This window comes from Triturus cristatus, chromosome 2_2 (assembly GCF_964204655.1).
Source record: "Triturus cristatus chromosome 2_2, aTriCri1.1, whole genome shotgun sequence".
Taxonomy (NCBI): Eukaryota; Metazoa; Chordata; class Amphibia; order Caudata; family Salamandridae; genus Triturus; species Triturus cristatus.
The window spans coordinates 1,242,017,306-1,242,040,207 of NC_140582.1; the positions used below are offsets into that span (position 1 = coordinate 1,242,017,306).

At 48.6% G+C, this 22,902-nt stretch overlaps 1 protein-coding gene across 5 annotated transcripts in view; it reads left to right on the forward strand.

Moving 5' to 3' along the window:
- Window positions 1-22,902, forward strand: part of RTKN (rhotekin) — a 606,092-nt gene that overhangs the window by 471,530 nt on the left and 111,660 nt on the right. For all 5 annotated transcript variants that reach the window (XM_085642925.1, XM_085642926.1, XM_085642923.1 and 2 more), the window contains exons 4-5: window positions 6,931-6,984; window positions 13,108-13,225. In XM_085642925.1, the coding sequence (XP_085499051.1) occupies window positions 6,931-6,984; window positions 13,108-13,225 (172 nt within the window). The remainder of the gene's footprint in view (window positions 1-6,930; window positions 6,985-13,107; window positions 13,226-22,902) is intronic.

The window sequence follows — 22,902 nt, forward strand, 5'->3', positions numbered from 1 at the left end:
CCTTTGCTGGACAGGAGTCGGTGGGTGAACCCGACTTCAGGCTTTTGATAGTAGCGGGTGAACCCGACTTCAGGCTTTTGAAAGTGGCGGGTGAACCCGGCTTCAGGCTTTTGACAGTGGCGGGTGAACCCGGCTTCAGGCTTTTGAAAGTGGCGGGGGAGACTTCCAGCGACAGCGGGGGAATTGCAGCAGCGAGGGCACGGCTCCTAACATGGGTACCATGGAAGGGGCTGATAATGTTTCACCGTCAGAGGGAAAGTCCTCCCTAAAAGTCTCTGAATCGTCCTAATTGTTTTCATGGAAAAAAGTTGCTAATGCTAGAGGCCGGAGATATTGTCTTAGCATCTGTTCTGCTTGCATGTATTATAGTGACAAAGGACATCACAGCGCTTGGAGACTTTCTTCTCATTCCGTCTCTCATCTTGAACCTCATTCTTCCTATGTCGAGCCTGGCCATACCACTAAATTAAACCGCAGCGCCCACCTCTAATCTACTGATGTCCTACTAGAAACCCCCCACACCCTTATTTTTGTGACTTCCTGTCAGCTTCCCAAACAGTGCTCCGGGCTGTTGTTGGTGAATCGTCCCTGAGTAACTGTAAACGTTCTTTTAAATGAGCTCCTAATGCCGAGGCTTAACTTGTGCCCAAGCAGTTCCAATTTGAACGCATAGTGATATACACGTATTTGTCCAGGATGAATCTGTCTAAAGTAGTAAAGCTGTGATTATCAGTCGACAGCGTATTATTTAGGGTCTGGTTTAGAGCTTGGCGGACGGGTTACTGCATCACAACGGAGATGGATATCCCATCCGCCAAAATGTAAATCACAACAGTGACGGATATCCCATCCTCCAAAATGTAAATCCCAACGGTGACGGATATCCCATCCGCCAAAATGTAAATCCCAACGGTGACGGATATCCCATCCTCCAAAATGTATATCCCAACGGTGACGGATATCCCATCCTCCAAAATGTAAATCCCAACGGTGACGGATATCCCATCCTCCAAAATGTAAATCCCAACGGTGACGGATATCCCATCCTCCAAAATGTAAATCCCAACGGTGACGGATATCCCATCCGCCAAAATGTGAATTCTAACGGTAACGCATATCCCATCCGCCAAAATGTAAATCCCATTATATCCTTTGGGATTTTTTTTTATTTTGGCGGACGGGATATTTGTCCCCGTTGTGACGGAGTAACTCAGGATAACCATCCCTGTTGTGACGGAGTAACCCGTCCACCTAGATCTAAATCAGGAACTTAAGCCCTTGACCATGTCTCCACTCTATAATCGCTGGAAAATGTGGGACCTTTACTTCTTTATTTCTGCCCCACGCTTGGAGAAAGCTTCTAACCTTTAAAATAATTCACAAATTAATTCCTAGAATCCTCCTAGGAGTGCCCTATGTCTGTGGAAATGTGAGAGGATAATTTTCCACAGGTGGAAACATAGAGCTAGGTGCCTTTTCATGCATACACTCACATCAGTTTTGGGGACATTCACACCCTGAAAATGCTTATAGACCTGCACTTACCAGAAGTAAAGTTATGAGAGTTTTAAAGTTGGGAAAATAATTGCAAATGATTGAATGCCCACAAACAGAATTTCACTGTACTTGCGCAATTTCCATATCAACAAATCTCAGTTGGGAAGGCAATTCCCTACATCCCTGATTCTCTGATTCGGGAACGGGGATTTGTACTTATCGACCTGTCAACTCGCATGTGGCACCGCTTGTCACACGATTTCAGATATCCTCTCAGAGTGCTCTGCTGAGCTGATACCACACGGTGAGATGGAAACCTTAGCGTGTGAGTGAAAGCTGTTCACATGTTTGTAGGCTGGTAGGAGCCAATGCCTAGGATGGCGCAACACAAAGCCACGCCCCTTTGCGTAGCCCCCCTTACTTCCATGGCTGCTTACACATCAATGAACCCCCAATGTCCCACTCCCTTCTCCAGCCCTGTCCATCCCCCCATCCTCTTTCACACGGTGAGATTTTCCTAAAGATTGGCAGGTCTATAGTTAGGTGTTTAAAATGCTGGTGACCTGATCTCCATGTGACTTGTCATGGTCTCTGATGTACGCTTGTTTTCCTGATAAATTGCATACACAGTGAACCCTGTTTATTCTGATGGGTACAACGCCTTCTGGTGGACTAGAAAGGATGCTCTGTACTGGCACTCACAGATCCCGCCTACAGTACTCTCTTTTGGCAGGGCATGGGCAGAAACCACTCATCTCTTCTGCCAAGCTGCCTACCAGCTGCCTACAGCCCGAGCCATGCCAAGCTGCGCCAGAGGGCACGTGCTTCTACTAGGAGCAAGAGAGGGTGTAAATCTGTTCAGTCATGTATTGATATCTAGCAACGCAGCACTACTGCGGTGGTACCACAGAGTACCGTGGTACTACAAGCTCAAAATACATGCAGTGCCGTAACATAGGCCCCTGCAGCCTCCACAGTGTGGGGGGCCCTGAGCTCCAGGGGCCCCCCCCCAGCACAGTACCCTGGCTTGAGAGCTCCTGATTGAGTCCTGAGGGGGCCTATTCCATGTACCCAGCAGGGGCACAGATGAAGTTTTGTTACGCCACTGAATATGTGATGTGATTGGCTGGCTGCAACATGAAGAGAAAGCTGCAACTATGACTGGGGACTCAAACTCCATGTCATCAAAAACAAATAAGCAATAAGGGGGCAGGGAAGGGGTACATGTGTGTGTGTGTGTGGGGGGGGGAATCCCAGAGGAACACCCTCTGGGGTCAAATTAAAAAGATTATTTTTCCACCGTGTGGTGGTACTGCGGTGCCGCTACGGTGCTCAGCGCAGCCCCTGTGTCATTTTGCCGTGGTACCGCAGAGCCACAGCGGCGTGCAATAATGGGCATGGCCTTGGGGTTGCCCAGCAACGGGGTCTTACCCGACCATGGGGAGTTGGATGCAGGGCCTGGCTGCAGGTCTGACCCTGTGGTCAATCCCACAGTGATCATGGCCTAGTTAAGTATGGTAATAAAATGTTATTTTGCATTTTTTTAAAAAGAAAGAAATACACTGAAAAAACAAAGGTTAAAGTAACATTATAATTTACACAGTTCTAATATTTTGCTTTATATTGAAAACTCCTGCGAAACCCGCGGAAAAAACAAAGGTTGACGCGGCGTCCGAGCGAGCTGGAGGCGTCAGCCAAAATGTTCCATCAGGAACTCCAAAAACATTGAAGTTCACCTGTTAGAGTTAACAGAACTAGTTATAACTCGTGCCCCCGCAAGGCACCGTGTTGTCATCAATGATGGCATTTCAGATGTTATCAGAGATGTTATCAATAATGTCATAGAACATGTCATGGGTGATTTAATATGGGAAGTCCCAAGGACTGCAGGGTACGGGTGCAAGTGATAGTTACTTCCGTAAACTAGAGCTGGTAAAGTTCAGTGTTTTTGTTTAGTTCAAAAGGCTACCGTGGCATCACGTCGACCCAAAAACATTTTTTTCAATTTTTCCCCAGGGAGACTCCCTCTGCTTTTCCCCCCATCCCATAAAGGTCCCTTCGCTGCCCCCTAATGCCCTGTTTTAGAACATTTTCAGGACATGTTATTGCGGCTGCAACCATTTTGTTCATGTTGCACCAGCCAATCCGAGCACTCCCTCCAAAAGACCCAATCAGCCAACAAGAAGACTTGAATTTTTTTATTCAAGCCAAATTCTCAATCTCTCTCTACATTTTGTACCTTCCTTTCTCAAAACTGCGGGACAGAGTTACACCAAATCACAAGAAGCATGTAATCTTAGTAAAGTTCTGTCCGTCCGCCCAATATGGCCAAATATGGTGTAATTCTGTTTAGCCATTTTGGCTGTAGTGCTGTCTAAATGTCCCAATGGAAATTGCATGGGAATACTGTATTTTGGGACCCCCTTTTTTTCGGTCCCCACTTGAAGGATCACCCAGAAACTTTGCAGGAAGGAACAAAGAGGGAGTAATTTTGTTTAGAAAGATTTGCGAAGGTTCATCAAACAACAGTATAGTTATTATCAAAACAAACAAGCATTGGCATAGCCAATAGGTCTCGCCTTTGGGACCTTCTAAGTGTTTAGCCATGCATCAGTTGCATAACTAAACACTTATAAGGTCCCAAAAGCGAGACCTATTGGCTATGCCAATGCTTGTTTTAACTGCTGCAATCTTTTGAAGCCTCACGGAGAACATCAAAGCGGCCATGCGGCCGCGAAAGTGATCGCGATCAAACATCAAAGCGGCCGTGGGGCCGCGAAAGTGAAAGTAATCGCGGTAAATCACGACGCGCGTGCCCGCGCACATGCACTTTAGCTCTAGGCTGGCCTGGTAGCACTTTATGAAGCCCTCACAAAATGTCTCGCCAGACCAGCGCATGCGCTGGGTCAGGCGAGACCTAAAAACATTCTTCTTATGGAACGCCTGACCTAACTATTACTACACAGTGGCGACCACAGTGAATTGACAGGGATGTTTTTCACCACGGGGTTCTGAGGGACATCAAATGAGACACTGAGAGTGAGGCTAGAGGTGTCTATGATGTCACCCAGAACCCTGAGGTGAAAACTTCCCTGTAGCCCAATTTTTACCCATCTATAATTTTATGTTATGTATGCCCCCCAGAATCACTGGCCCTGCGTTCAACTGCTACACAGGGACAGAGGAGTAACGGAGGACCCATACATTACATGGCCCCTTATCCCTACCGCTCCCTACCTCCCGCACAGTCATCCTCTGTGCCTTCCTTTTCTCGCCTGGCCTGATGTGCTGTGTGCTCTGCACTGACAGGCGAGGCCTGCAGAGCAGCCTGGAATTCATTTATTGCAAAGGAACAGTGGGTACAAATAACAGAAAATCACTATTAAAACAAAGGTTAAAGTGATGTTATAGTTAGCTGTTAGTTTTTATCTTAACTCAATGTTTAATTACTAAAAAAACACTGAAATTCACACGTTATAGTATACTAAGATAACTATAAATTGCACCTACTCCATAGCATACCTATGACTTCAGACATTACATCACTAATGCCATCACCAATGACATCTCAAATGACATCATTGATGATGTTATTCAGCCATTGTGACAGCATCCTATAGGGTTTGGGGACTTGAAGCAATTCAACACACACACATGCACACACACACACACAGACACACACACACACACACACACACACACGCACACACATTAACACACGCACAAACAAACACACACTCTCTCTCTCTCTCCCTAACTCCCACTCCCTGCCCGGGAGTTAGCAGGCAGGGAATATATTTCTACTCCCTGTAGCCCACTCTTCTGGGCAGGGAACTGCAGTGTCCTGAGGTATGGGGACCCTGGGACACTGTGATCAATCTTCAGGGGAATTGGGGGTTTACCACTTTTTCATCCTTTTTCTTCCTTTCATCCTTTTTACTTTAAGCCCGTTTCCTCCCCTCATGACTTGTGTTTATTTCTTTTGCTTCCTCACTTGGCTATTTTTCTTTTCGCAATCTGTTTTTTCTTAGTGTGATTTTTTTCTGTTGCCTTCCTTCCATTTGTCACTTTTTTGGCTTTCTTGTTTTGTCTTTCAGTAGGTTTACTGTCCTCTCTTGGTGTTTTCTTGCCCTCTCTGTTTATTACACCCACAGTTATCAGCATATCATTCTAGGCAGGTGTATTTCACAGATTATTTATTCACTCATTTTAATAAAACCTATAGTACATTTGAAAATGAAAAAAAAAGAAAAATGCCACAAACCTGTCTGCTGTTTAAAACTGTACATGTTTAAACCGATTTAAAATTGTTTTATCATGAGTTGTTTTTAAATATTAAATATCTTTAAAAAGGTCTTCAACAGTTTCACACTGCTCAAAATCTTAAACTAAGATTTTACCTGTTGGTCCATTTTTAGGTCGAGCCTAGAGGCAGCGTGCATGCGCGGTCTGTGAGGCATGCTGGATTGGAGTATGCACTTGAAGCCCTGCCCACTCACTGTCCTTCGTAAATGCTGGCTTCTCATTATTACATAGGCGTGTTAGTCCCTCCTTGGTACCGCCTTGTCTGCATTTGTTACCTCCTTTATCGACTTACCCTTTTGCTAGGCTTGTTACCCGGTCTGCGTTATTAGTCAGTGAGCACTATTTTTTAATTGACTTATGTGGACAATGGCGGCTGCTTCGTGTATTTGCAACGTGCCCACACAGGACAATGGTGACCGCTTTTCGTATCGAGCGCTATGCCGCTCTAACTTTAAAGTGGCTGCCCCTACCCCCACATCACTCATGGTACAATGGTGATGCTTTTTTTTAACTTTATGATGAACTTGGCGCCCGCTTCAGGGACACCACGCTCTGATTCTTTTAATCTTAAATGGTGAGTGCAGCGCCCGCTTCAGGGACACCACGCTCTGATTCTTTTAAACTTAAATGGTAAGTGCAGCGCCCGCTTCAGGGACACCACGCTCTGTTTCTTTCTTTTTAAAAAAAACTTAATTGGTGATCACGGCTCTTGCTTAACAGACACCGTGCTCTGCAATGCAATCAGCCTCACTTTTGCCAAACTTTGACCTAGTGGTATTGTAAATGGACATGCCTTTTAATATTATAAAAGGCATTGCCATTTACAATGCCAATAGCTCAAAATCTCGCAATGGCGAGACCTATTCCACTGTAAATGCTGGTTAAAAGTCTGCATCACTGTGGATCTGATCAGTCACAGACAAAGACAATGGCGACCAGAGGTACACACATCATTTCAATGCACAGAACGACCAGATATGCATTGTCTCTAGTGCTGAGCACCTGTTCCTTCTGTTGGCCCAGTTCTGGTGCTGAGCTCCTGTTCCTTCTGTTCGCCCAGTTCTCCTGGTGTAGTGAGTAGATGGTTCGCGTTGTCCCCCCCGTTTACCGCTTCTTTCCTCTCCCTAGACCTCCGGATCCCCCTGATGTGGAAGGACACTGAATATTTTAAGAACAAGGGAGGTGAGTTGGGTTCACTTACTCTCTTGCGTGCTAGTTCTCGCTCTGTTCCCCGGTTATCTGCCTCCTTAGGTGTATGTCTCTCTACTGGTCTTATCTCTCTCCTTACCCTATGCGTGTCTCTTGGGATCTCCCTTCTTACCCTGTTTGTGTCTTTCTGGATATCTCTCTGTACCCTGTGTGTGTCTCTTTGGATCTCTCTCCTTACCCTGCGTGTGACTCTCCTCTGGTCTGATCTCTCTCCTTACCCTGCATGTGTCTCTCCTCTGGTTGGATCTCTCTCCTTACCCGTGTGTGTCTCTCGGGATCTCGCTTCCTTATTCTGTTTGTGCCATTCGGGATCTCCCTACTTACCCTGTGTTTGTCTCTCCCCATGTCTGATCTCTCTCCTTACCCTGTGTGTGTCTCTCTTCTGGTCTGGTCCCTGCCGTCACTGCAAAGGCCCTGTCTCTGCCCACACCCTTGGGGATTTCTCACCTTACCCTGTGTCTGTCTCTCTTTAACTATCTCCTTACACTGCCTATGTTTCTCCTATGATGTCTCCCTTTACTCTGGGTGTGTCTTTTTCCAGGTCTGACCTCTCTCCTTACCCTGAGCGTATATGTTCCATGGTCTGATCTCTCTCCGGACCCTGCTTATGTGGCTCCTCTGGTCTGATCTCTCTCCTTACCCTGTGTGTGTCTCTCCTCTGGTCTGGCCACTTCCTTCACTGCAGGGGCCCTGTCTCTGTACCCAACCCTTGGGATCTTCCTCCTTACCCTGTGTGTGTGTCTCTGTATCTCTCTCCTTACCCTGTGTGTGTCTTTCTGGATATCTCTCTGTACCCTGTGTGTGTCTCTTTGGATCTCTCTGCTTACCCTGCGTGTGACTCTCCTCTGGTCTGATCTCTCTCCTTACCCTGTGTGTGTCTCTCAGGATCTCTCTTCCTTATTCTGTTTGTGTCATTCGGGATCTCCCTTCTTACCCTGTGTTTGTCTCTCCCCATGTCTGATCTCTCTCCTTACCCTGTGTGTGTCTGTCTTCTGGTCTGGCTCCTGCCGTCACTGCAAGGGCCCTCTCTCTGCCCCCACCCTTGGGGATTTCTCTCCTTACCCTGTCTGTCTCTCTTTATCTCTCTCCTTACCTCACCTATGTCTCTCCTATGATGTCTCCCCTTACTCTGGGTGTGTCTCTTCCCAGGTCTGACCTCTCTCCTTACCCTGAGCGTATATGTTCCATGGTCTGATCTCTCTCCTTACCCTGCGTGTGTGTTTCTCTCCTCTGGTCTGGCCCGTCTGTCATTGTGTCACTGCAGGTGGCCTGTCTCTGTACCCAACCCATGGGGATCTTCCTCCTTACCCTGTGTATGTCTCTCTGTATCTCTCTCCTTACCCTGTGTATGACTCTCTGTATCTTTCTCTGTACCCTGTGTGTGTCTCCTGGGATCTCTCTCCTTACCCTGTGTGTGTCTCTCTTCTGGTCTGATCTCTCTCCGGACCATGCGTATGTGGCTCCTCTGGTCTGATCTCTCTCCTTACCCTGTGTGTGTCTCTCCTCTGGTCTGGCCCCTTCCTTCACTGCAGGAGCCCTGTCTCTGTCGCTAACACATGGGTATCTTTCTCCTTACACTGTATGTGTCCCTCAGGATCTCTCTCCTTACCCTGCGTGTGTCTCTTTGGATCTCTCTCCTTACCCTGCGTGTGTCTCTCCTCTGGTCTGATCTCTCTCCTTACCCTGCATGTGTCTCTTCTCTGGTCTGATCTCTCTCTTTACCCTGCTTGTGTCCCTCCTCTGGTCTGATCTCTCTCCTCACCCTGCGTATGTCTCTCCTCTGGTCTGATCTTTCTCCTTACCCTGCATGTATCTCTCCTCTGGTCTGATCTCTCTCCTCACCCTGCATGTGTCTCTCCTCTGATATGATCTCTCTCCTCACCCTGCGTATGTCTATCCTCTGGTCTGATATCTCTCCTTACCCTGTGTGTGTCTCTCCTCTGGTCTGGTCTCTCTTCTCACCCTGCGTTTGTCTCTCGTCTGGTCTGATCTCTCGCCTTACCCTGCATGTATCTCTCCTCTGGTCTGATCTCTCTCCTCACCCTGCGTATGTCTCTCGTCTGGTCTGATCTCTCGCCTTACCCTGCATGTGTCTCTACTCTGGCCCGATCTCTCTCCTTATCCTGCGTGTGTTACTCCTCAGGATTGATCTCTTGCCTTATCCTGCGTGTGTCTCTCCTCTGGTCTGATCTCTCTCCTCACCCTGCGTATGTCTCTCCTCTGGTCTGATCTTTCTCCTTACCCTGCATGTATCTCTCCTTTGGTCTGATCTCTCTCCTCACCCTGCGTATGTCTCTCGTCTGGTCTGGTCTCTCTTCTCACCCTGCGTTTGTCTCTCGTCTGGTCTGATCTCTCGCCTTACCCTGCATGTATCTCTCCTCTGGTCTGATCTCTCTCCTCACCCTGCGTATGTCTCTCGTCTGGTCTGATCTCTCTCCTTACCCTGCATGTGTCTCTCCTCTGATCTGATCCCTCTCCTTACGCTGCGTATGTCTCTCCTCTGGTCTGATCTCTCTCCTCACCCTGCGTATGTCTCTCGTCTGGTCTGATCTCTCTCCTTACCCTGCATGTGTCTCTCCTCTGATCTGATCTCTCTCCTTACGCAGCGTATGTCTCTCCTCTGGTCTGATCTCTCTCCTCACCCTGCGTATGTCTCTCCTCTGGCCTGATCTCTCTCCTTACCCTGCGTATGTCTCTCCTCTGGTCTGATCTCTCTCCTCACCCTGCGTATGTCTCTCCTCTGGTCTGATCTCTCTCCTTACTCTGCATGTGTCTCTCCTCTGATCTGATCTCTCTCCTTACCCTGCGTGTGTCTCTCCTCTGGTCTGATCTCTCTCCTTACCCTGCGTGTGTCTCTCCTCTGGTCTGATCTCTCTCCTTACCCTGTGTGTTTCTCTCCTCTGGTTTGATCTCTCTTCTCACCCTGCGTTTGTCTCTCGTCTGGTCTGATCTCTCTCTTTACCCTGCTTGTGTCCCTCCTCTGGCCCGATCTCTCTCCTTATCCTGCGTGTGTCACTCCTCAGGATTGATCTCTCTCCTTATCCTGCATATGTCTCTCCTCTAGGCTAGCCCCTTCTATCACTGTCTCTGTCACCAACACCTGGGAATCTCTCTTCTTTCCCTGAGTGTGTCTCTTCCCTGGTCTGATCTCTCTCCTTATCCTGCATGTGTCTCTCCCCTGGTCTGCTTTCTCTCCTTAACCTGCGTGTCTCTCTTCTCGTGTCTACCTCTTCTGCCACTGCAGGGGTCCTGTCTCTGTCCCCAGCAGATTGGGACATGTCTAATTACCCATTGTGTATCTCTCTGGATATCTCTCCTTACTCTGTGTGTCTCTCTTTGGATCTCTCTCCTTACCCTGTCTGGGTCTCTTCTCTGGTCTGATATCTCTCTTTACCATCTGTGTGCTCTCAGGGTCTCTCGCATTACTGTGTGTGTGTCTCTTGGGATATCTCTCCTTACCCTGTGTGCATCCTTCGGGATCTCTCTCCTTACCCTGTGTGCATCCTCCCGGATCTCTCTCCTTACCCTGTGTGCGTCTCTCGGTATCTCTATCCTTACCCTTGGGATCTCTCTACTTACCCTGTGTGCATCTCTCCGGATCTCTCTCCTTACCCTGTGTGTGTGTCTCTCAGGATATCTATCCTTAACCTGTTTGTGTCACTCAGGATCTTTCTTTTTATCCTTTGTGTTTCTCTCCTCTGGTCTGATCTCTCTACTTACCCTGCGTGTGTCTCTTGGGATCTCTCGCCTTACTCTGTGTGTGTGCCTCGAGTCCTTAGCCTGTGTGCATCTCTCGGGATCTCTCTCCTTAGCCTGTGTGCGTCTCTCGGGATCTCTCTCCTTACCCTTCATGTGTCTCTCACCTGGTCTGATCTCTCTCCATATCCTCTGTGTATCTCTCCTCTGATCTCTCACCACACCTTGTGTATGTCTCTCCTCTGGTCTGATCTCACTCCTTACCCTGCGTGTATCTCTCGGGATCTCTCTCCATGTGTGTCCCACCCGTGGTCTGATCTCACTCCTTACCCTGCTTGTGTCCCACACCTGATCCCTTTCCTCATCCTTTGGGTGTCTCTCCTTTGATCTCTCTCCTTACCCTGTGTGCCTCCTGTGATCTCTCTCCGTCCCCTTTGTCTGTCCCTCGAGATCTCGCTTCTTACCCTGTGTGCATCCTCTGTCTCGTTATCTCTCTTCCCATGTTGTGCACCCCTAAGAAGTTCTGTCACTCTCTCTCCCTCTGTCTTACTCTCACTTTGCCTCTCTCTCTTCCTCTCTCTCTGCCTCACTCTCTCTCTCTGCCCCTCTCTGCCGCACTCTGTTTTCCTCTCTTTCTTCCTTACTCTCTCTCTCTCTGCCTCACTGTGTCTCTCTTCCCTGTTCTGCACCTCCTAAGAAAGTCAGTCTCTCTCTCTCTGTCTCTCTATTTCTCCCTCTATCTCTCTCTTCCGTGTTCTGCACCCACTAAAAAGGTCTCTCTATATCGCTCTCTCTTACACTCTCTGTCTCTATCTTTCCGTCTCTCTATTCCCTGTTCTCAGCCCCTAAGAAGATCTCGCTCTCTGCCTGTCTCTCGCTCTCTCTACCTCTCTCTTGCTCTCTCTCTACCTCTCTCTTGCTCTCTCTCTTCCTCTCTCTTGCTCTCTCTCTTCACCCCCTCTCTCTTCCCTGTTTAGCAAATCCTAAGAAGGTTGGTCTCCCTCTCTGCCTCTCTCTGTATCACTCTTTCCCACTCTCTCTCTCTTCCCTGTTCTGCATCCCCTAAGAAAGTCTCCCTCTCTCTCTCCACTCTCTCTTTCCTCTGTACTACCTAAGTAGGTCTTTCTCTCTCTCTCTATCGCTCTTTCTCACTCTCTATCTCTTTCCTGTTCTGCACCCCTAGGGAAGGGCTCTCTTTCCCTCTCTCTCTCCCTCTCTCTATCCCCCTCTCTCTCTCCCTTTCTCTCTCTCTGTTTCTTCTCTCACTCTCTCTTCCCTGTTCTGAAACCACTAAGACGCCTGTCTTTCTCCCTTCCGCTCCCTCTCTCTGTGCCTCTCTCTTTCTCCCTCCCTCTCTCTGTCTCTCTACCTCCCTCTCTCTCTCTCCCTTCCACTATCTCTTGCTCCCTCTGTCTCTCTCTCTTTTCCATGTTCTGAACCCCCTAAGAAGGTCTATCCCTCTCCCTTTTGCTCTCTCTCTCTCGCTCTCTCTCTCTTCCTTGTTCTGCAGCCCCTAAGAAGGTCTGTGTGTCTCTCTCTCTTACTCTCTCTATCTCCCCCGTGTTCTGAACCCCCTTAGAAGGTCTCTCTCTCTCTCTTTTTCTTACTCTCTCTTCCTCTTTCTCTACATCTTACTGTCTGTCTCTCTTCCCCTCTCTCTGCCTCTCTTTCTCTTTCTCTCTTTCCCTTGTTCTGCAGCCCCTAAGAAGGTCTCTCTCTCTCTCTCTCTCTCTCTCTTTCTCTCTCTCTCTCTCTCTCTCTCATTCTCACTCTCTCTCTCTTTCCTGTTCTGCCTCTCGTGGTCTCTCCCCTATTATGAACCACCTGAGAATCTCTCTCTCTCTCTCTGTCTCGCTCTCTCTCTTCCCCCTGTTCTGAGCCACCTTAGAAGGTCTCCCTCCCTCCCGCCCTCTCCCTCTCTCTCTCTCTTTTCTCCCCATGGCCTCTCTCTGACGTACCTCCGCCCACGCCCCACCTCATATTCATAAGTTCCCTCCGAGGCACCTCTTTCCTTCTGTTCTATGTTCTCCCCTGTGAGCTCGCTCTGATGTACCTCTGTCTCTCTGTTCTGTTCTACGTTCTCCCCATGAGCTCCCTCTGAGGAACCTCTTCCTCTCTGTTCTCCCTGTGAGCTCGTTCTGAAGTACCTCTGCCTCTCTGTTCTCCCCTGTGAGCTCGCTCTGACGTGCCTCTGCCTTTCTGTTCTATGTTCTCCCCATGAGCTTGTTCTAAGGTACCTCTGCCTCTCTGTTCTCCCCTATGAGCTCATTCTGAGGTACCTCTGCCTTTCTGTTCTGTTCTATGTTCTCCCCATGAGCTCGTTCTAAGGTACCTCTGCCCCTCTGTTCTGTTCTAAGTTCTCCCCATGAGCTCCCTCTGAGGCACCTCTCTCTCTTCCAGAGCTGCACCGCTGCGCCGTCTTCTGCCTCCTCCAGGTGGGCGCTCAGATCCATGACACGGAGATGGTGATGGTGGATCGAACCGTCACCGATATCTGCTTTGAAAGCGGAGTTGTGTTGTAAGTAACTACAGGAGTAAATGTCTGGAAGTTTTATGTATTTTTAACCACAATTTATCCCAAAAGGGGGTCAACCAACATTCCATGAGATCTTTTTCCCAATCCAATTCAGCCCTAGTTTTATTTCTATCTGAGGAAAGAGACAAAAGTTTATATAAAGATGAAGCTGAGGGAGAAGTAGTTAATAAAGGGAAGATCACAGAGCAGCTGTAAGGAGGAGAAGATGTGGGTGGTAAGGATCGAAGATATAGGGAAAGAGAAGGATATAAAACGTCATACTGAGATTTACAAGAGGCTGGTAAGGAAAATTGTTCTTAAAGAGCTGAAAACGATAAAGGAATGTTATTGAGTAGTAATTGTGAAATCCAGAGGAATCCTTTAGTTTTCCAGGATTTCCAATAAATGGTGCAATTTTTAATGCGTAACAAGTTGTTATGCCAAATAGGTTGTTGGTCTAACGAAGAAAAAGAGGGATAAGAAGAGGGTAATAGAGAGGAAAGAGTTTTACGAGCGTGTGAGATAACTGGATTTCGAAAAGAAGATATATTGTTAGTGAAGACAAGAGATTCTTTAAATTGAAAGGGTGAAATAACAAATTTTTCTATACTCAACCAGATTGGGGGGGGGGGGAGTTTATTAACTGATCAAGAGAAAGCCACCGGGAAGATTGTTTTACAAAGAAGGCATAGTGATACTTTTTAAAATCGGGAAATTTAAGACCACCAGAGTTTTTCTCTGCTTTCAGAGAGGACAGGGCGATTCGAGGCAATTTGTTTTTCCAAAGAAATTTTGTTAAAAGAGAATCAATTTTTTAAAAATAAAATCCAGGAATGCGTACCCGAATCATAGAAATAATATACAAAATGAAAGGAGAAAGCATCATTTTGATGGAATCTAAACGTCCCCACCAAGAAAGAAAGAGCGGATGCCAACGATCAATAGAATCAAATAAAAATTTTGTAATGTGGTCAAAATTTTGTTTTATTGTATCCGGAATGTCCGAGGAAAACCACAGTTCCAGGTATTTTATCTTAGAAGTTTGCCAAGAAAAACCGGTAGAAATGAAATCTTGTTTAAGGCAAAGCACGTTGAGGGGAAGAACTTCACACTTATCTGAGTTAAGATGATAGCCGGATAATTGAGATAAGGTATCCATCCACTTGTTTCAGAAAAGAGGGGATAGCCGTAGAAGGGTTAGAGCAATATAAAAGAATATCATCTGCATACACCGACATTTTAACATGAGAAGTGTCTAGCTGGAAACCCGTAATCTGAGCATCTTGTCGGATTTTAGTTAAAAAGGGTTCTAATGCAATTATATATAAAAGGGGAGAGAGTGGGCAGCCTTGTTGTACTCCCCTTAAAAGAGGCAAGTAGTCTGAGATTTTCCCGTTAACAAAAAAAGAAGCTTTAGGACCTGAATATAACCATGAAATAAAGGATATTAATTTAGGAGGAAACCCTATCCATCTCAATGCCTGAAACATGAAGTCCCATCCTATCCTATAAAAAACTTTCTCTGCGTCTAGCGCTATCGCTGCTATAGGGTAATCCAGCGAGGATGCTTTACTAAGTATATTAAAAAAGACTCTAGAATTATCGGATGACAAACGACCATTTATAAAGCCTGATTGTTCGGGACCAATGAGATTAGGCAAGACTGGGTCGATACAAAGAGCAAGAATTTTTGCAACTATCTTGTAGTCAAGATTGACTAAGGAAATGGGACGGTAATTTTTGCATAAAGAAGGATCTTTGTTATCTTTGGGTATTAGACAGATCAAGGCTTCTTGAAATGTTCCAGTAGATACACCTGATGAAAAAAAAGAATTAAAGAGTAATAGAAGATGTGGGAGTAGAAGGTTGGCAAATTGCTCATAAAATTCAATTGTGAATCCGTCTGGACCTGGAGCTTTTCCTCTCTTTAGAACTGAAACTGCATGCGTAATCTCTGAGAAAGTGATATCCTTTTCTAAAGAAGTAAAGTCAGTATTATGAGGTGAAGGTTGATCTATCGATTGAAAGTAAGAAGAGAGATCAGTTGGAGGTAGTTGTTGTTCGGGAGTATATACATTTTTATAAAAAGAAACAAATTTGTTCAAAATATCATCATCTTTAAATAAAGAAACACCGGCATTGTTCCGTATAGATTCTATTTTAGTTTGTTCACGTCGTACTTTCAAATAATTAGCCAGTAACCTCCCCATTTTATTTTGACCTCCATAGTAGCGAGCACTGCTCTTTAGAAGGTATGAAGAAGCAGCGTCGGCAGACATTTTATTAAATTTAAATTTTGCATCGATAAGATTTTTTAGTGAAGATTCAGAATTTGAATTTTAATAAATATATTCGAGTTGTTTAATCTCGTCAAAAATTTCATATGATTTCTTCTTTTGAGAAACAAAATTTATAATAGAGTCCCGGGCTGCAGCTTTGAAAGAGTCCCAAATCATAACAGGAGAAGAAGACTGGGTAGAATTAAAGGAAAAGAATTCAGAGCAAAAGAGGTGAATTGGCTTGTGAATTTAGGATCAGATAATAAGGCATTATTGAATCGCCATCTACGGGTATGAGGAATATAAGGTAACAAGTCAAAATCAAGATAAATTGGAGCGTGGTCTGATATTAGGATGGAGCCAATTTCAGAACAGGAAACTTGTTGAGATAGGGACTTGCTAAAAAAGAGATAATCTGTGCGAGATTGGGAGTGATGAGAGGGGGAGTAAAAGCTATATTCTCGGGAATCAGGATTGCAAAGTCTCCATATATCTACTAGGGATTTACGTCGTATGGTGGAAGTAAATTGGGAATGCATCTTAGTATTAGAGAATTTAACAGAAGAATGTCTATCTAGTATCGGGTCTAAAACTTGGTTGCAATCACCCCCAAAAATAATATAGTCATCATCAAACAGAAGGAGCTTCTCAGATATATGTGTCCAAAAAATATTATCAACAGTAACAGGTGCATACACATTAAAAAGGACTAAGGGAATTTGATTTAAGATAAGTTTGACTATAATCCAACGCCCCTCTGAATCACATTCTTGATGTGTGATTGACACCTGATATTTTTTATGACATAAAATAGAGTCTCAATTTTTTTTACCTAGAGCCTGGGAGGAAAAAACAATGCCCACCCAACATCGTTTTAATTTAGATGCTTCAGCATCAGATAAATGAGTCTCTTGAATAAAAGCTATATCAGCATTTAATTTAGCTAAATGGGTTAATACCCGTTGCCTTTTTATAGGATTATTTATTCCCTTAACATTCCATGTAACAACTCTAAAGGTAACCAATTCGAATTAACATGAACAAATATTATGCAAACAGTAAGATAATTAAAATCATTATTTAAAAAATAATAGTAGAAAATAGAATGAGTGGAAGTAAAATAGAAATGACGAGATAAACAAGGGAAAAGGATAGGGAGAGGAGTGAAGAAGTTTTCATCAAAAATAGTAAAGCGGAAAAAGGAAAAATGGAAAGAAAGAGAAGAAAAAAGAGAGGGGGAAAAAGGACAGGGAAAAAGGAGACATTGAACAGGAAAACAAAACAAGTCGAACAATTGATGATAAAAGATAATGTCAAAAAGACATGCCACAAAAAGACAATGAACGTGGGGATGGAGGAGCCACATAGGGGAGGTAGCACGCCGAAACGGAGGTCTCCAAGAGGATGCAGCAAAGGGAGAACGCCTCCAGCCGAAGACGTCATAAAACAACAAAGGATCACAGAACCGCACCTGATAAAAGGAAGAGAGAAAAACATTAGGAGGATAATTCACAGCAAACTAAATACAGTAGGAGAGGGGGCATAGACAAATAACAACACACAGTTATGGATCGAGTCAAAACAATTATAAACGAGGAGTGTCCATGGAGTCATCCCTGAGTGAGTTCAAAAAGTGTTGAAGAGGCGCCGGATCCTCATAGTTTGTTGTTTTATTGTTATTGAAAAGTCAAGGATGAAATAATCCATATCGGGCATTCAGGGCACGTAGGGCAGCTCTCATGTCTAGAAACTGTTTGCGCCCGTCTGCAGTAGCCTTAGCGTAATCTTGAGCAAAAAAGAGATTTGAGCCATTCCAAGTAATTTTCCCTTTCTGATTGGCAGTCTGGATAACTTTTATAAGGTCAGTATATTCTAGGAAGTACAGGATGACTCCTCTGGGTTTCGTTGAAGAGGCTCAAGAATTAGATAAGCGGGATACTTGACCTAAACGATGAGCTCGCTGAATATTCAATGGAGGGGAGTTTGGAAGACCCAGAAGTGTTGGCAAGAAAGATTGAAAGAAGGATATAGGATTCGACCCTTCAAGACCTTCCGCCAGACCGTAAATAAGTAGGTTATTGCGCCTGTTGCGGTTTTCCAAATTTTCATCCTGTTGCCTGAGGAATTGTATTTCTTTATGTATACCTGGAACCTTGTCTGAGACTACCTGCGCTGAAGTCACTCTTCTTTCAAGATCTGCAACTCGTTGCTCGGTGTGCGACCAATTGTCTTCAAGGCTTTGAAGACGGATGTTTGTTTCAGCCATATATGGTTTGAGTGAACGTATTTCCTCAAGTAAAAGTTCCATGGAAATAGAAGAGGCAGAATTGTTAGGAGAAGGAGAGTTTGTCTTTACTCGCTTTCCCGATGTGGAGGGAATTTTGGAGTTGGGTTTATTGCTCGAGTGAGAGATAGTAGCAGAGGTGCCTTTTATTCCAACAGAGTCATTGAGAGTTTCCTCCATATTGTCCTGTAGTACACTAAAAGGATTAGTATCTTCTAATGACGAGGAAGCCACATTCATTTGCTGTGAAGAATTGCGATTAGAACGAGCCGTATTCACAGAAATATGTTTGGAGGGAAGAACTGGAAGGTAAGATCCAAGGATCTAAAATGGCGTCTGGGAATCTGCTACTTATTCCTGAGAAGAAATGAAAACATCGGACTAGAAATGCATTATGAGTAAAGCAGAGTGAGCATAATGTCCAGAGGCAAGGAAAAGGTCAGAGCAGATTGATTGGCTATGTTCCAGTATGTTTGTTTAAATGAAAAAGCTAGCAGGCAAAATTAGAAATCTAAAATGGCGCCCTTGAGCACTGAGTAAATGTTGAGAAGAAAAAAGAGCAGAGTCAAAATAGTGCCAAAATGTGAAAATTGCCCACAAAAAGTCAATGATACTGAAGGGAAGCTGCTTCCATGGTGTTAAATAGCTGAGAGATTATTCAGGGCGAGAACATCAGGAAATGTATGCATCAAGCTCAAGAGGAGCGGCAAAGTAAGTTAAAATGGCGCCCGAGGGGCGTGGCCAAGATGGCGGGGTGAGCGGACGCTTCCTCCCGTAGCTCCTCCGGCCCGGCCAAGCTTGAGCCCTTTTCTTACGCTTTTCTCCCCCTGCTGAGGCTCAGCGCGGGAGAGGAGAGTGGCGGAGCATCAGGGGTGCATATTGGTGCTGTTTTGGTTCGGATCGCCTCGGGGGAACCCCCCCAAAAGTTCGATCGAGTTCAAGGGACGACGGCGAGCCCGAGGGGCGGAGCGCATTGGAGTGCTGTCCGGACACCTCGGTTGGGCCTGGTGCTGAAAGTTGCGATTTGGAGGGGATCTGGCCCGCCGCTCGACGGAGATCGAAGGAGCCTTGCGGGAGAGGACCCGACGGGGCGGAGGGCTTGAGACGGGCGCCCCGGCACTCGGACTTGTGACGGCGACACCTCGCACTGCGGGGGCCCCTAACCGCTAGCCGAGGTACAGCGGACTCCCTGACGGGGTTGGACCATCTGGGCCCTGTGCGTGACGGCCTGGGGCCGGTGGTGGAACTTATTTGACTGTGGGGTGCTTCAGGGGCCCCGGTGGTGTCGTCGGGCCTGGTCATTTTGGCCTGCTCCGCCCTGCCGCCATTTTGTCCCCGAAGGAGCAGTGGTGGCAGCCTTCGCCGGAGTCCTGGCTGCTGGATGCAAGTGACCCCCGCTGCTGCTGGGCTGACTCTCTGAGGGATGTGCTGATGAGACCCCCCCACTGCGGCCCCCTTGGTTGTCTCGCACGGGCTCCCGCGGCTGACAGTGACCGGACTGGGCCGCCATTTTGTCACCTGTGACGCAGCGACTTCGCTCGTGGGGGATACCCACGTCGAGTGCTTGCCGGCGGCTGAGCACCCCTGGGGCGCCTGGATCTGTGCTCGACTGCGGAGCTAGCGATGTCTGGAAGGGGCGGCCCGAAGAAAGGGGACCGTACCCTGCCGGACATGCTTGGCAGGGCCCAGCAATTGCGGGACAGGACGCAGCCCTCGCCGGGGTCCTCCCGGGCTCCGGCGGATGTGACTGGGGGGGAGCCACCCGTCACGAGGGCCTTTATGGAGGAACTGTTTAGCTCCCTCAGGGAGGACTTCCAGACACTGAAGCGGGAGGTGGCCAGCGAGGTCCGAGAAGTGCGCAGGGAGGTGGAGGGCCTTGGCGAACGTGTTGAGGCGGTGGAGACGGAGGGCCAACATCGTGCGGAGGAGATTGTCCATCTACAGCAGGAGGTTCTCCGCCTCCGGGAGCAGTGTGTGGAGCTCCAGGCCCACTCTGAGGACCTTGAGAACAGATCTCGGAGGAACAACATCCGAGTGCGTGGTGTGCCGACTGCGGATGAGGGGTCCGATCTGAGGGGCTACCTGCAGGCCCTGTTCCGAGAGATCCTGGGGGAAGCTGCGGACTTTCCCATTAGCATTGATATGGCGCATAGGGTCGGCCGGCAGCGCCAGTCATCGGCACCTCCACCGGACATTCTGGCCTTCCTGCCCGACTTTCCACTGAAGGAACGCATCATGGCTGAGGCCCGCAGGAAACAGCCCCTGACTTTCCGGGATCGGCCGGTGGCGCTTTACCAGGACCTCTCCGCCATCACGCTGCAGAAACGCAGGTCCTTTAGGATTGCCACTGACTTTTTGCGCGAACACGAGACACAGTACTCTTGGGGTCACCCCTTCCGCCTGATTTTTCGGTGGAATGGGGTGTTACACCAGCTACGCTCCTTGCAAGACATTTGTGGTGTCCTGGGGCTCACGGCGGCGGAGGAAGAAGGAGCTATGCCGTCGTGGAGGTCCTCGGAGAGACGGAACCGGCGGAGGTCAACGAGGCGGCGCTCAGCGGCCAGCGTGGGGCGTCCGGACTCCCCTACCATCAGGGCGGACATGACCGACGCTCTGAGGGCGGCGGCCGGGGACTCGACCGGCTCCTCTGGCGTGGCCTTGACGGCCTAACACACACTCCGGGGGGAGATGTCTTTAGCTTCTTTACATGCTTGGTACGGGGCGGGGGGGTTGGGGGGGAGCGGATGGAGGTGAGTGGCTGGACGTCCACTTCGTTCCTTTCTACGGACTTGCCCGTCTTGGGGCTTGACTGAGACAATGGGGTGTTTGAGTTTGTGGGTGGCTAGTTGCCAGGGTTGTGTTTGGGGTGGGGGAGGGGGTTGTTTTGGGGTTGGGAAGGTCCCGTCCGATGTTGTCTATGCCCGCTTTGTTTTGGCTCGTCCTGCGCGGCGGCCCCGCGCGCCCCACCCGCTGATTCCCTGCCCATTGCATGGCGCTCCCGATCCCCGCGAGGAATGCCGGGCCTAAAGGTAGTGACCCTTAATGTTCAGGGTCTGAACAACCCGGTGAAGCGCAGAGCGATCCTATCGTTGCTGGAGGGGACGCAGGCGGACATTTGCCTTTTGCAGGAGACACACTTATTGCCCCGAGATTGCCATAGGATGCGTTCTGCCAGGTTCCCTACCCAGTTCTTTTCCTCGGCAGCGAACAAGACGGCGGGGGTAGCCATTCTCCTAGCGAGCTCCTTTCGGGGGGAGGTTTTGCATAAGTGTGCTGAACAGAAGGGGAGGCTCCTTGCGTATCGCATGCGCCTGGGAGGCATAGCATTTACGGTCGGCTCCGTTTATAGCCCAAACGATCACCAAGAGCGCTTCCTAGACTCCGCGCTGGTGGATGTCACTGCTTCCCCCGACCGCCACATTATCTTGGGGGGGGACCTTAACATCGTCTTCGATTCTGTGATGGACAGATCGGCGCAGCGCTTCCCGCAGACGGGGGAACTGTCCCAGGCTGGGAGGGCCCGGATTGCGGAAATGGACTTGCACGACCTCTGGCGCTCCATGCACCCCACGGATAGGGACTACTCTTATTTCTCGCACGCACACCGAACCTACTCACGGCTGGACTACCTCCTGGTGAGTGGACCGATGCGTGCCGCTGCCACGGCGGCGGACATCGGGGTCCTGACCCTGTCTGACCACTCCCCAGTCACCGGCGTTTTCCAGTGGCCGGCGGCCTCCCCCTCTCGGGGGGTGTGGCGCCTCCGGGATACCCTTCTACACAAGAAGTCGGTGGTGCAACGCATCGGGGAGGTCATACGGGATTATCTCACCCACAATAGCAACACTGACACCTCGCAGGCGACACAGTGGGCGGCACTGAAGGCAGTCCTCCGGGGGGAATTTATCTCTATCTCTGCAGCTGAAAATAAGGAGCGGCAACTGAAGAGGGATGAGCTGACAGCTCAGGTCCGGGAGCTTGAGCAGGTCCACCGCCGCACGGGGGCGCCGAGGGTGTGGAGGCAGTTGAAGGCAGCGAGGAAGCTCCTGTCGGCTCTGGATCTTGACAGGGCGGAGTATGCCGCCCTACGCTTGAAACATGCCTACTACACTGGGGGGGACAGATGTGGCAAGCTCCTAGCACACCGGCTCCGGGTCGCGCAACAGCGTAGCGTTGTGAAAGAATTGGTGGGCACGGACGGGGGGGTTGTCTCCGGGGACGCGGAGGTAGCGGAATCTTTCCGCGGTTTCTACGAGGCGCTGTATGCTGAGGAGCCCTCCTCGCCATGGGATGCCGACGGCTATTTGGAGTCGGTGACCCTCCCGGTACTGGATCCGGCTCAGGCGGACCACCTGGAGCGGGACATCCATGTTGAGGAAGTGATTTCCGCTATCGCGCGGCTGAAACATGGCAAGGCCCCGGGCCCGGACGGGTACACGTCGCTATTTTACAAGACTTTTTGCACGGTTGTGGCCCCTGTCCTTACGCGGCTATTTAACTCTTTCTCCGAACCGGGAGCCATCCCTCCGGATCTCCTGAGGGCGACGGTCGCGGTAATCCCGAAACCTGGGAAGGACCGGGCCCTCTGCGGCTCGTACCGACCCATCTCGCTTTTAAATGTCGACCTAAAGTTGTACACGGGGATTCTCGCGTCCAGGCTGAGTCCACACCTCCCCGGTCTGGTGGAGGCGGACCAGGCTGGTTTTGTGCCCGGCAGACAGACGGTTGACAACACCAAGCGGGTGACGCATGTTCTGGAGAAGGCCTCAAGGATCTCGGGAGAGCGGATGTTGCTGTCCGTCGATGCGGAGAAGGCCTTCGACAGAGTCCACTGGCCGTATCTTGAGCTGGTCCTCAAGAAATTGGGAATCGGCGATAAGTTCCGCACCATGGTATTTAACTGCTATAAGCATCCTTCAGCGTCGGTGCGGGTCAATGGGTGTAGCTCCGGTGGCTTTGCCATCGAGCGCGGCACGCGGCAGGGCTGCCCTCTTTCGCCGCTCTTGTTTGCCCTCTACATGGAGCCGTTTGCTCAGAGGATTCGTAATAATCCGGATGCTGTCGGGGTCCGGATGGGCCAGTACGTCCACACCGTCAGTCTCTACGCGGATGATGTC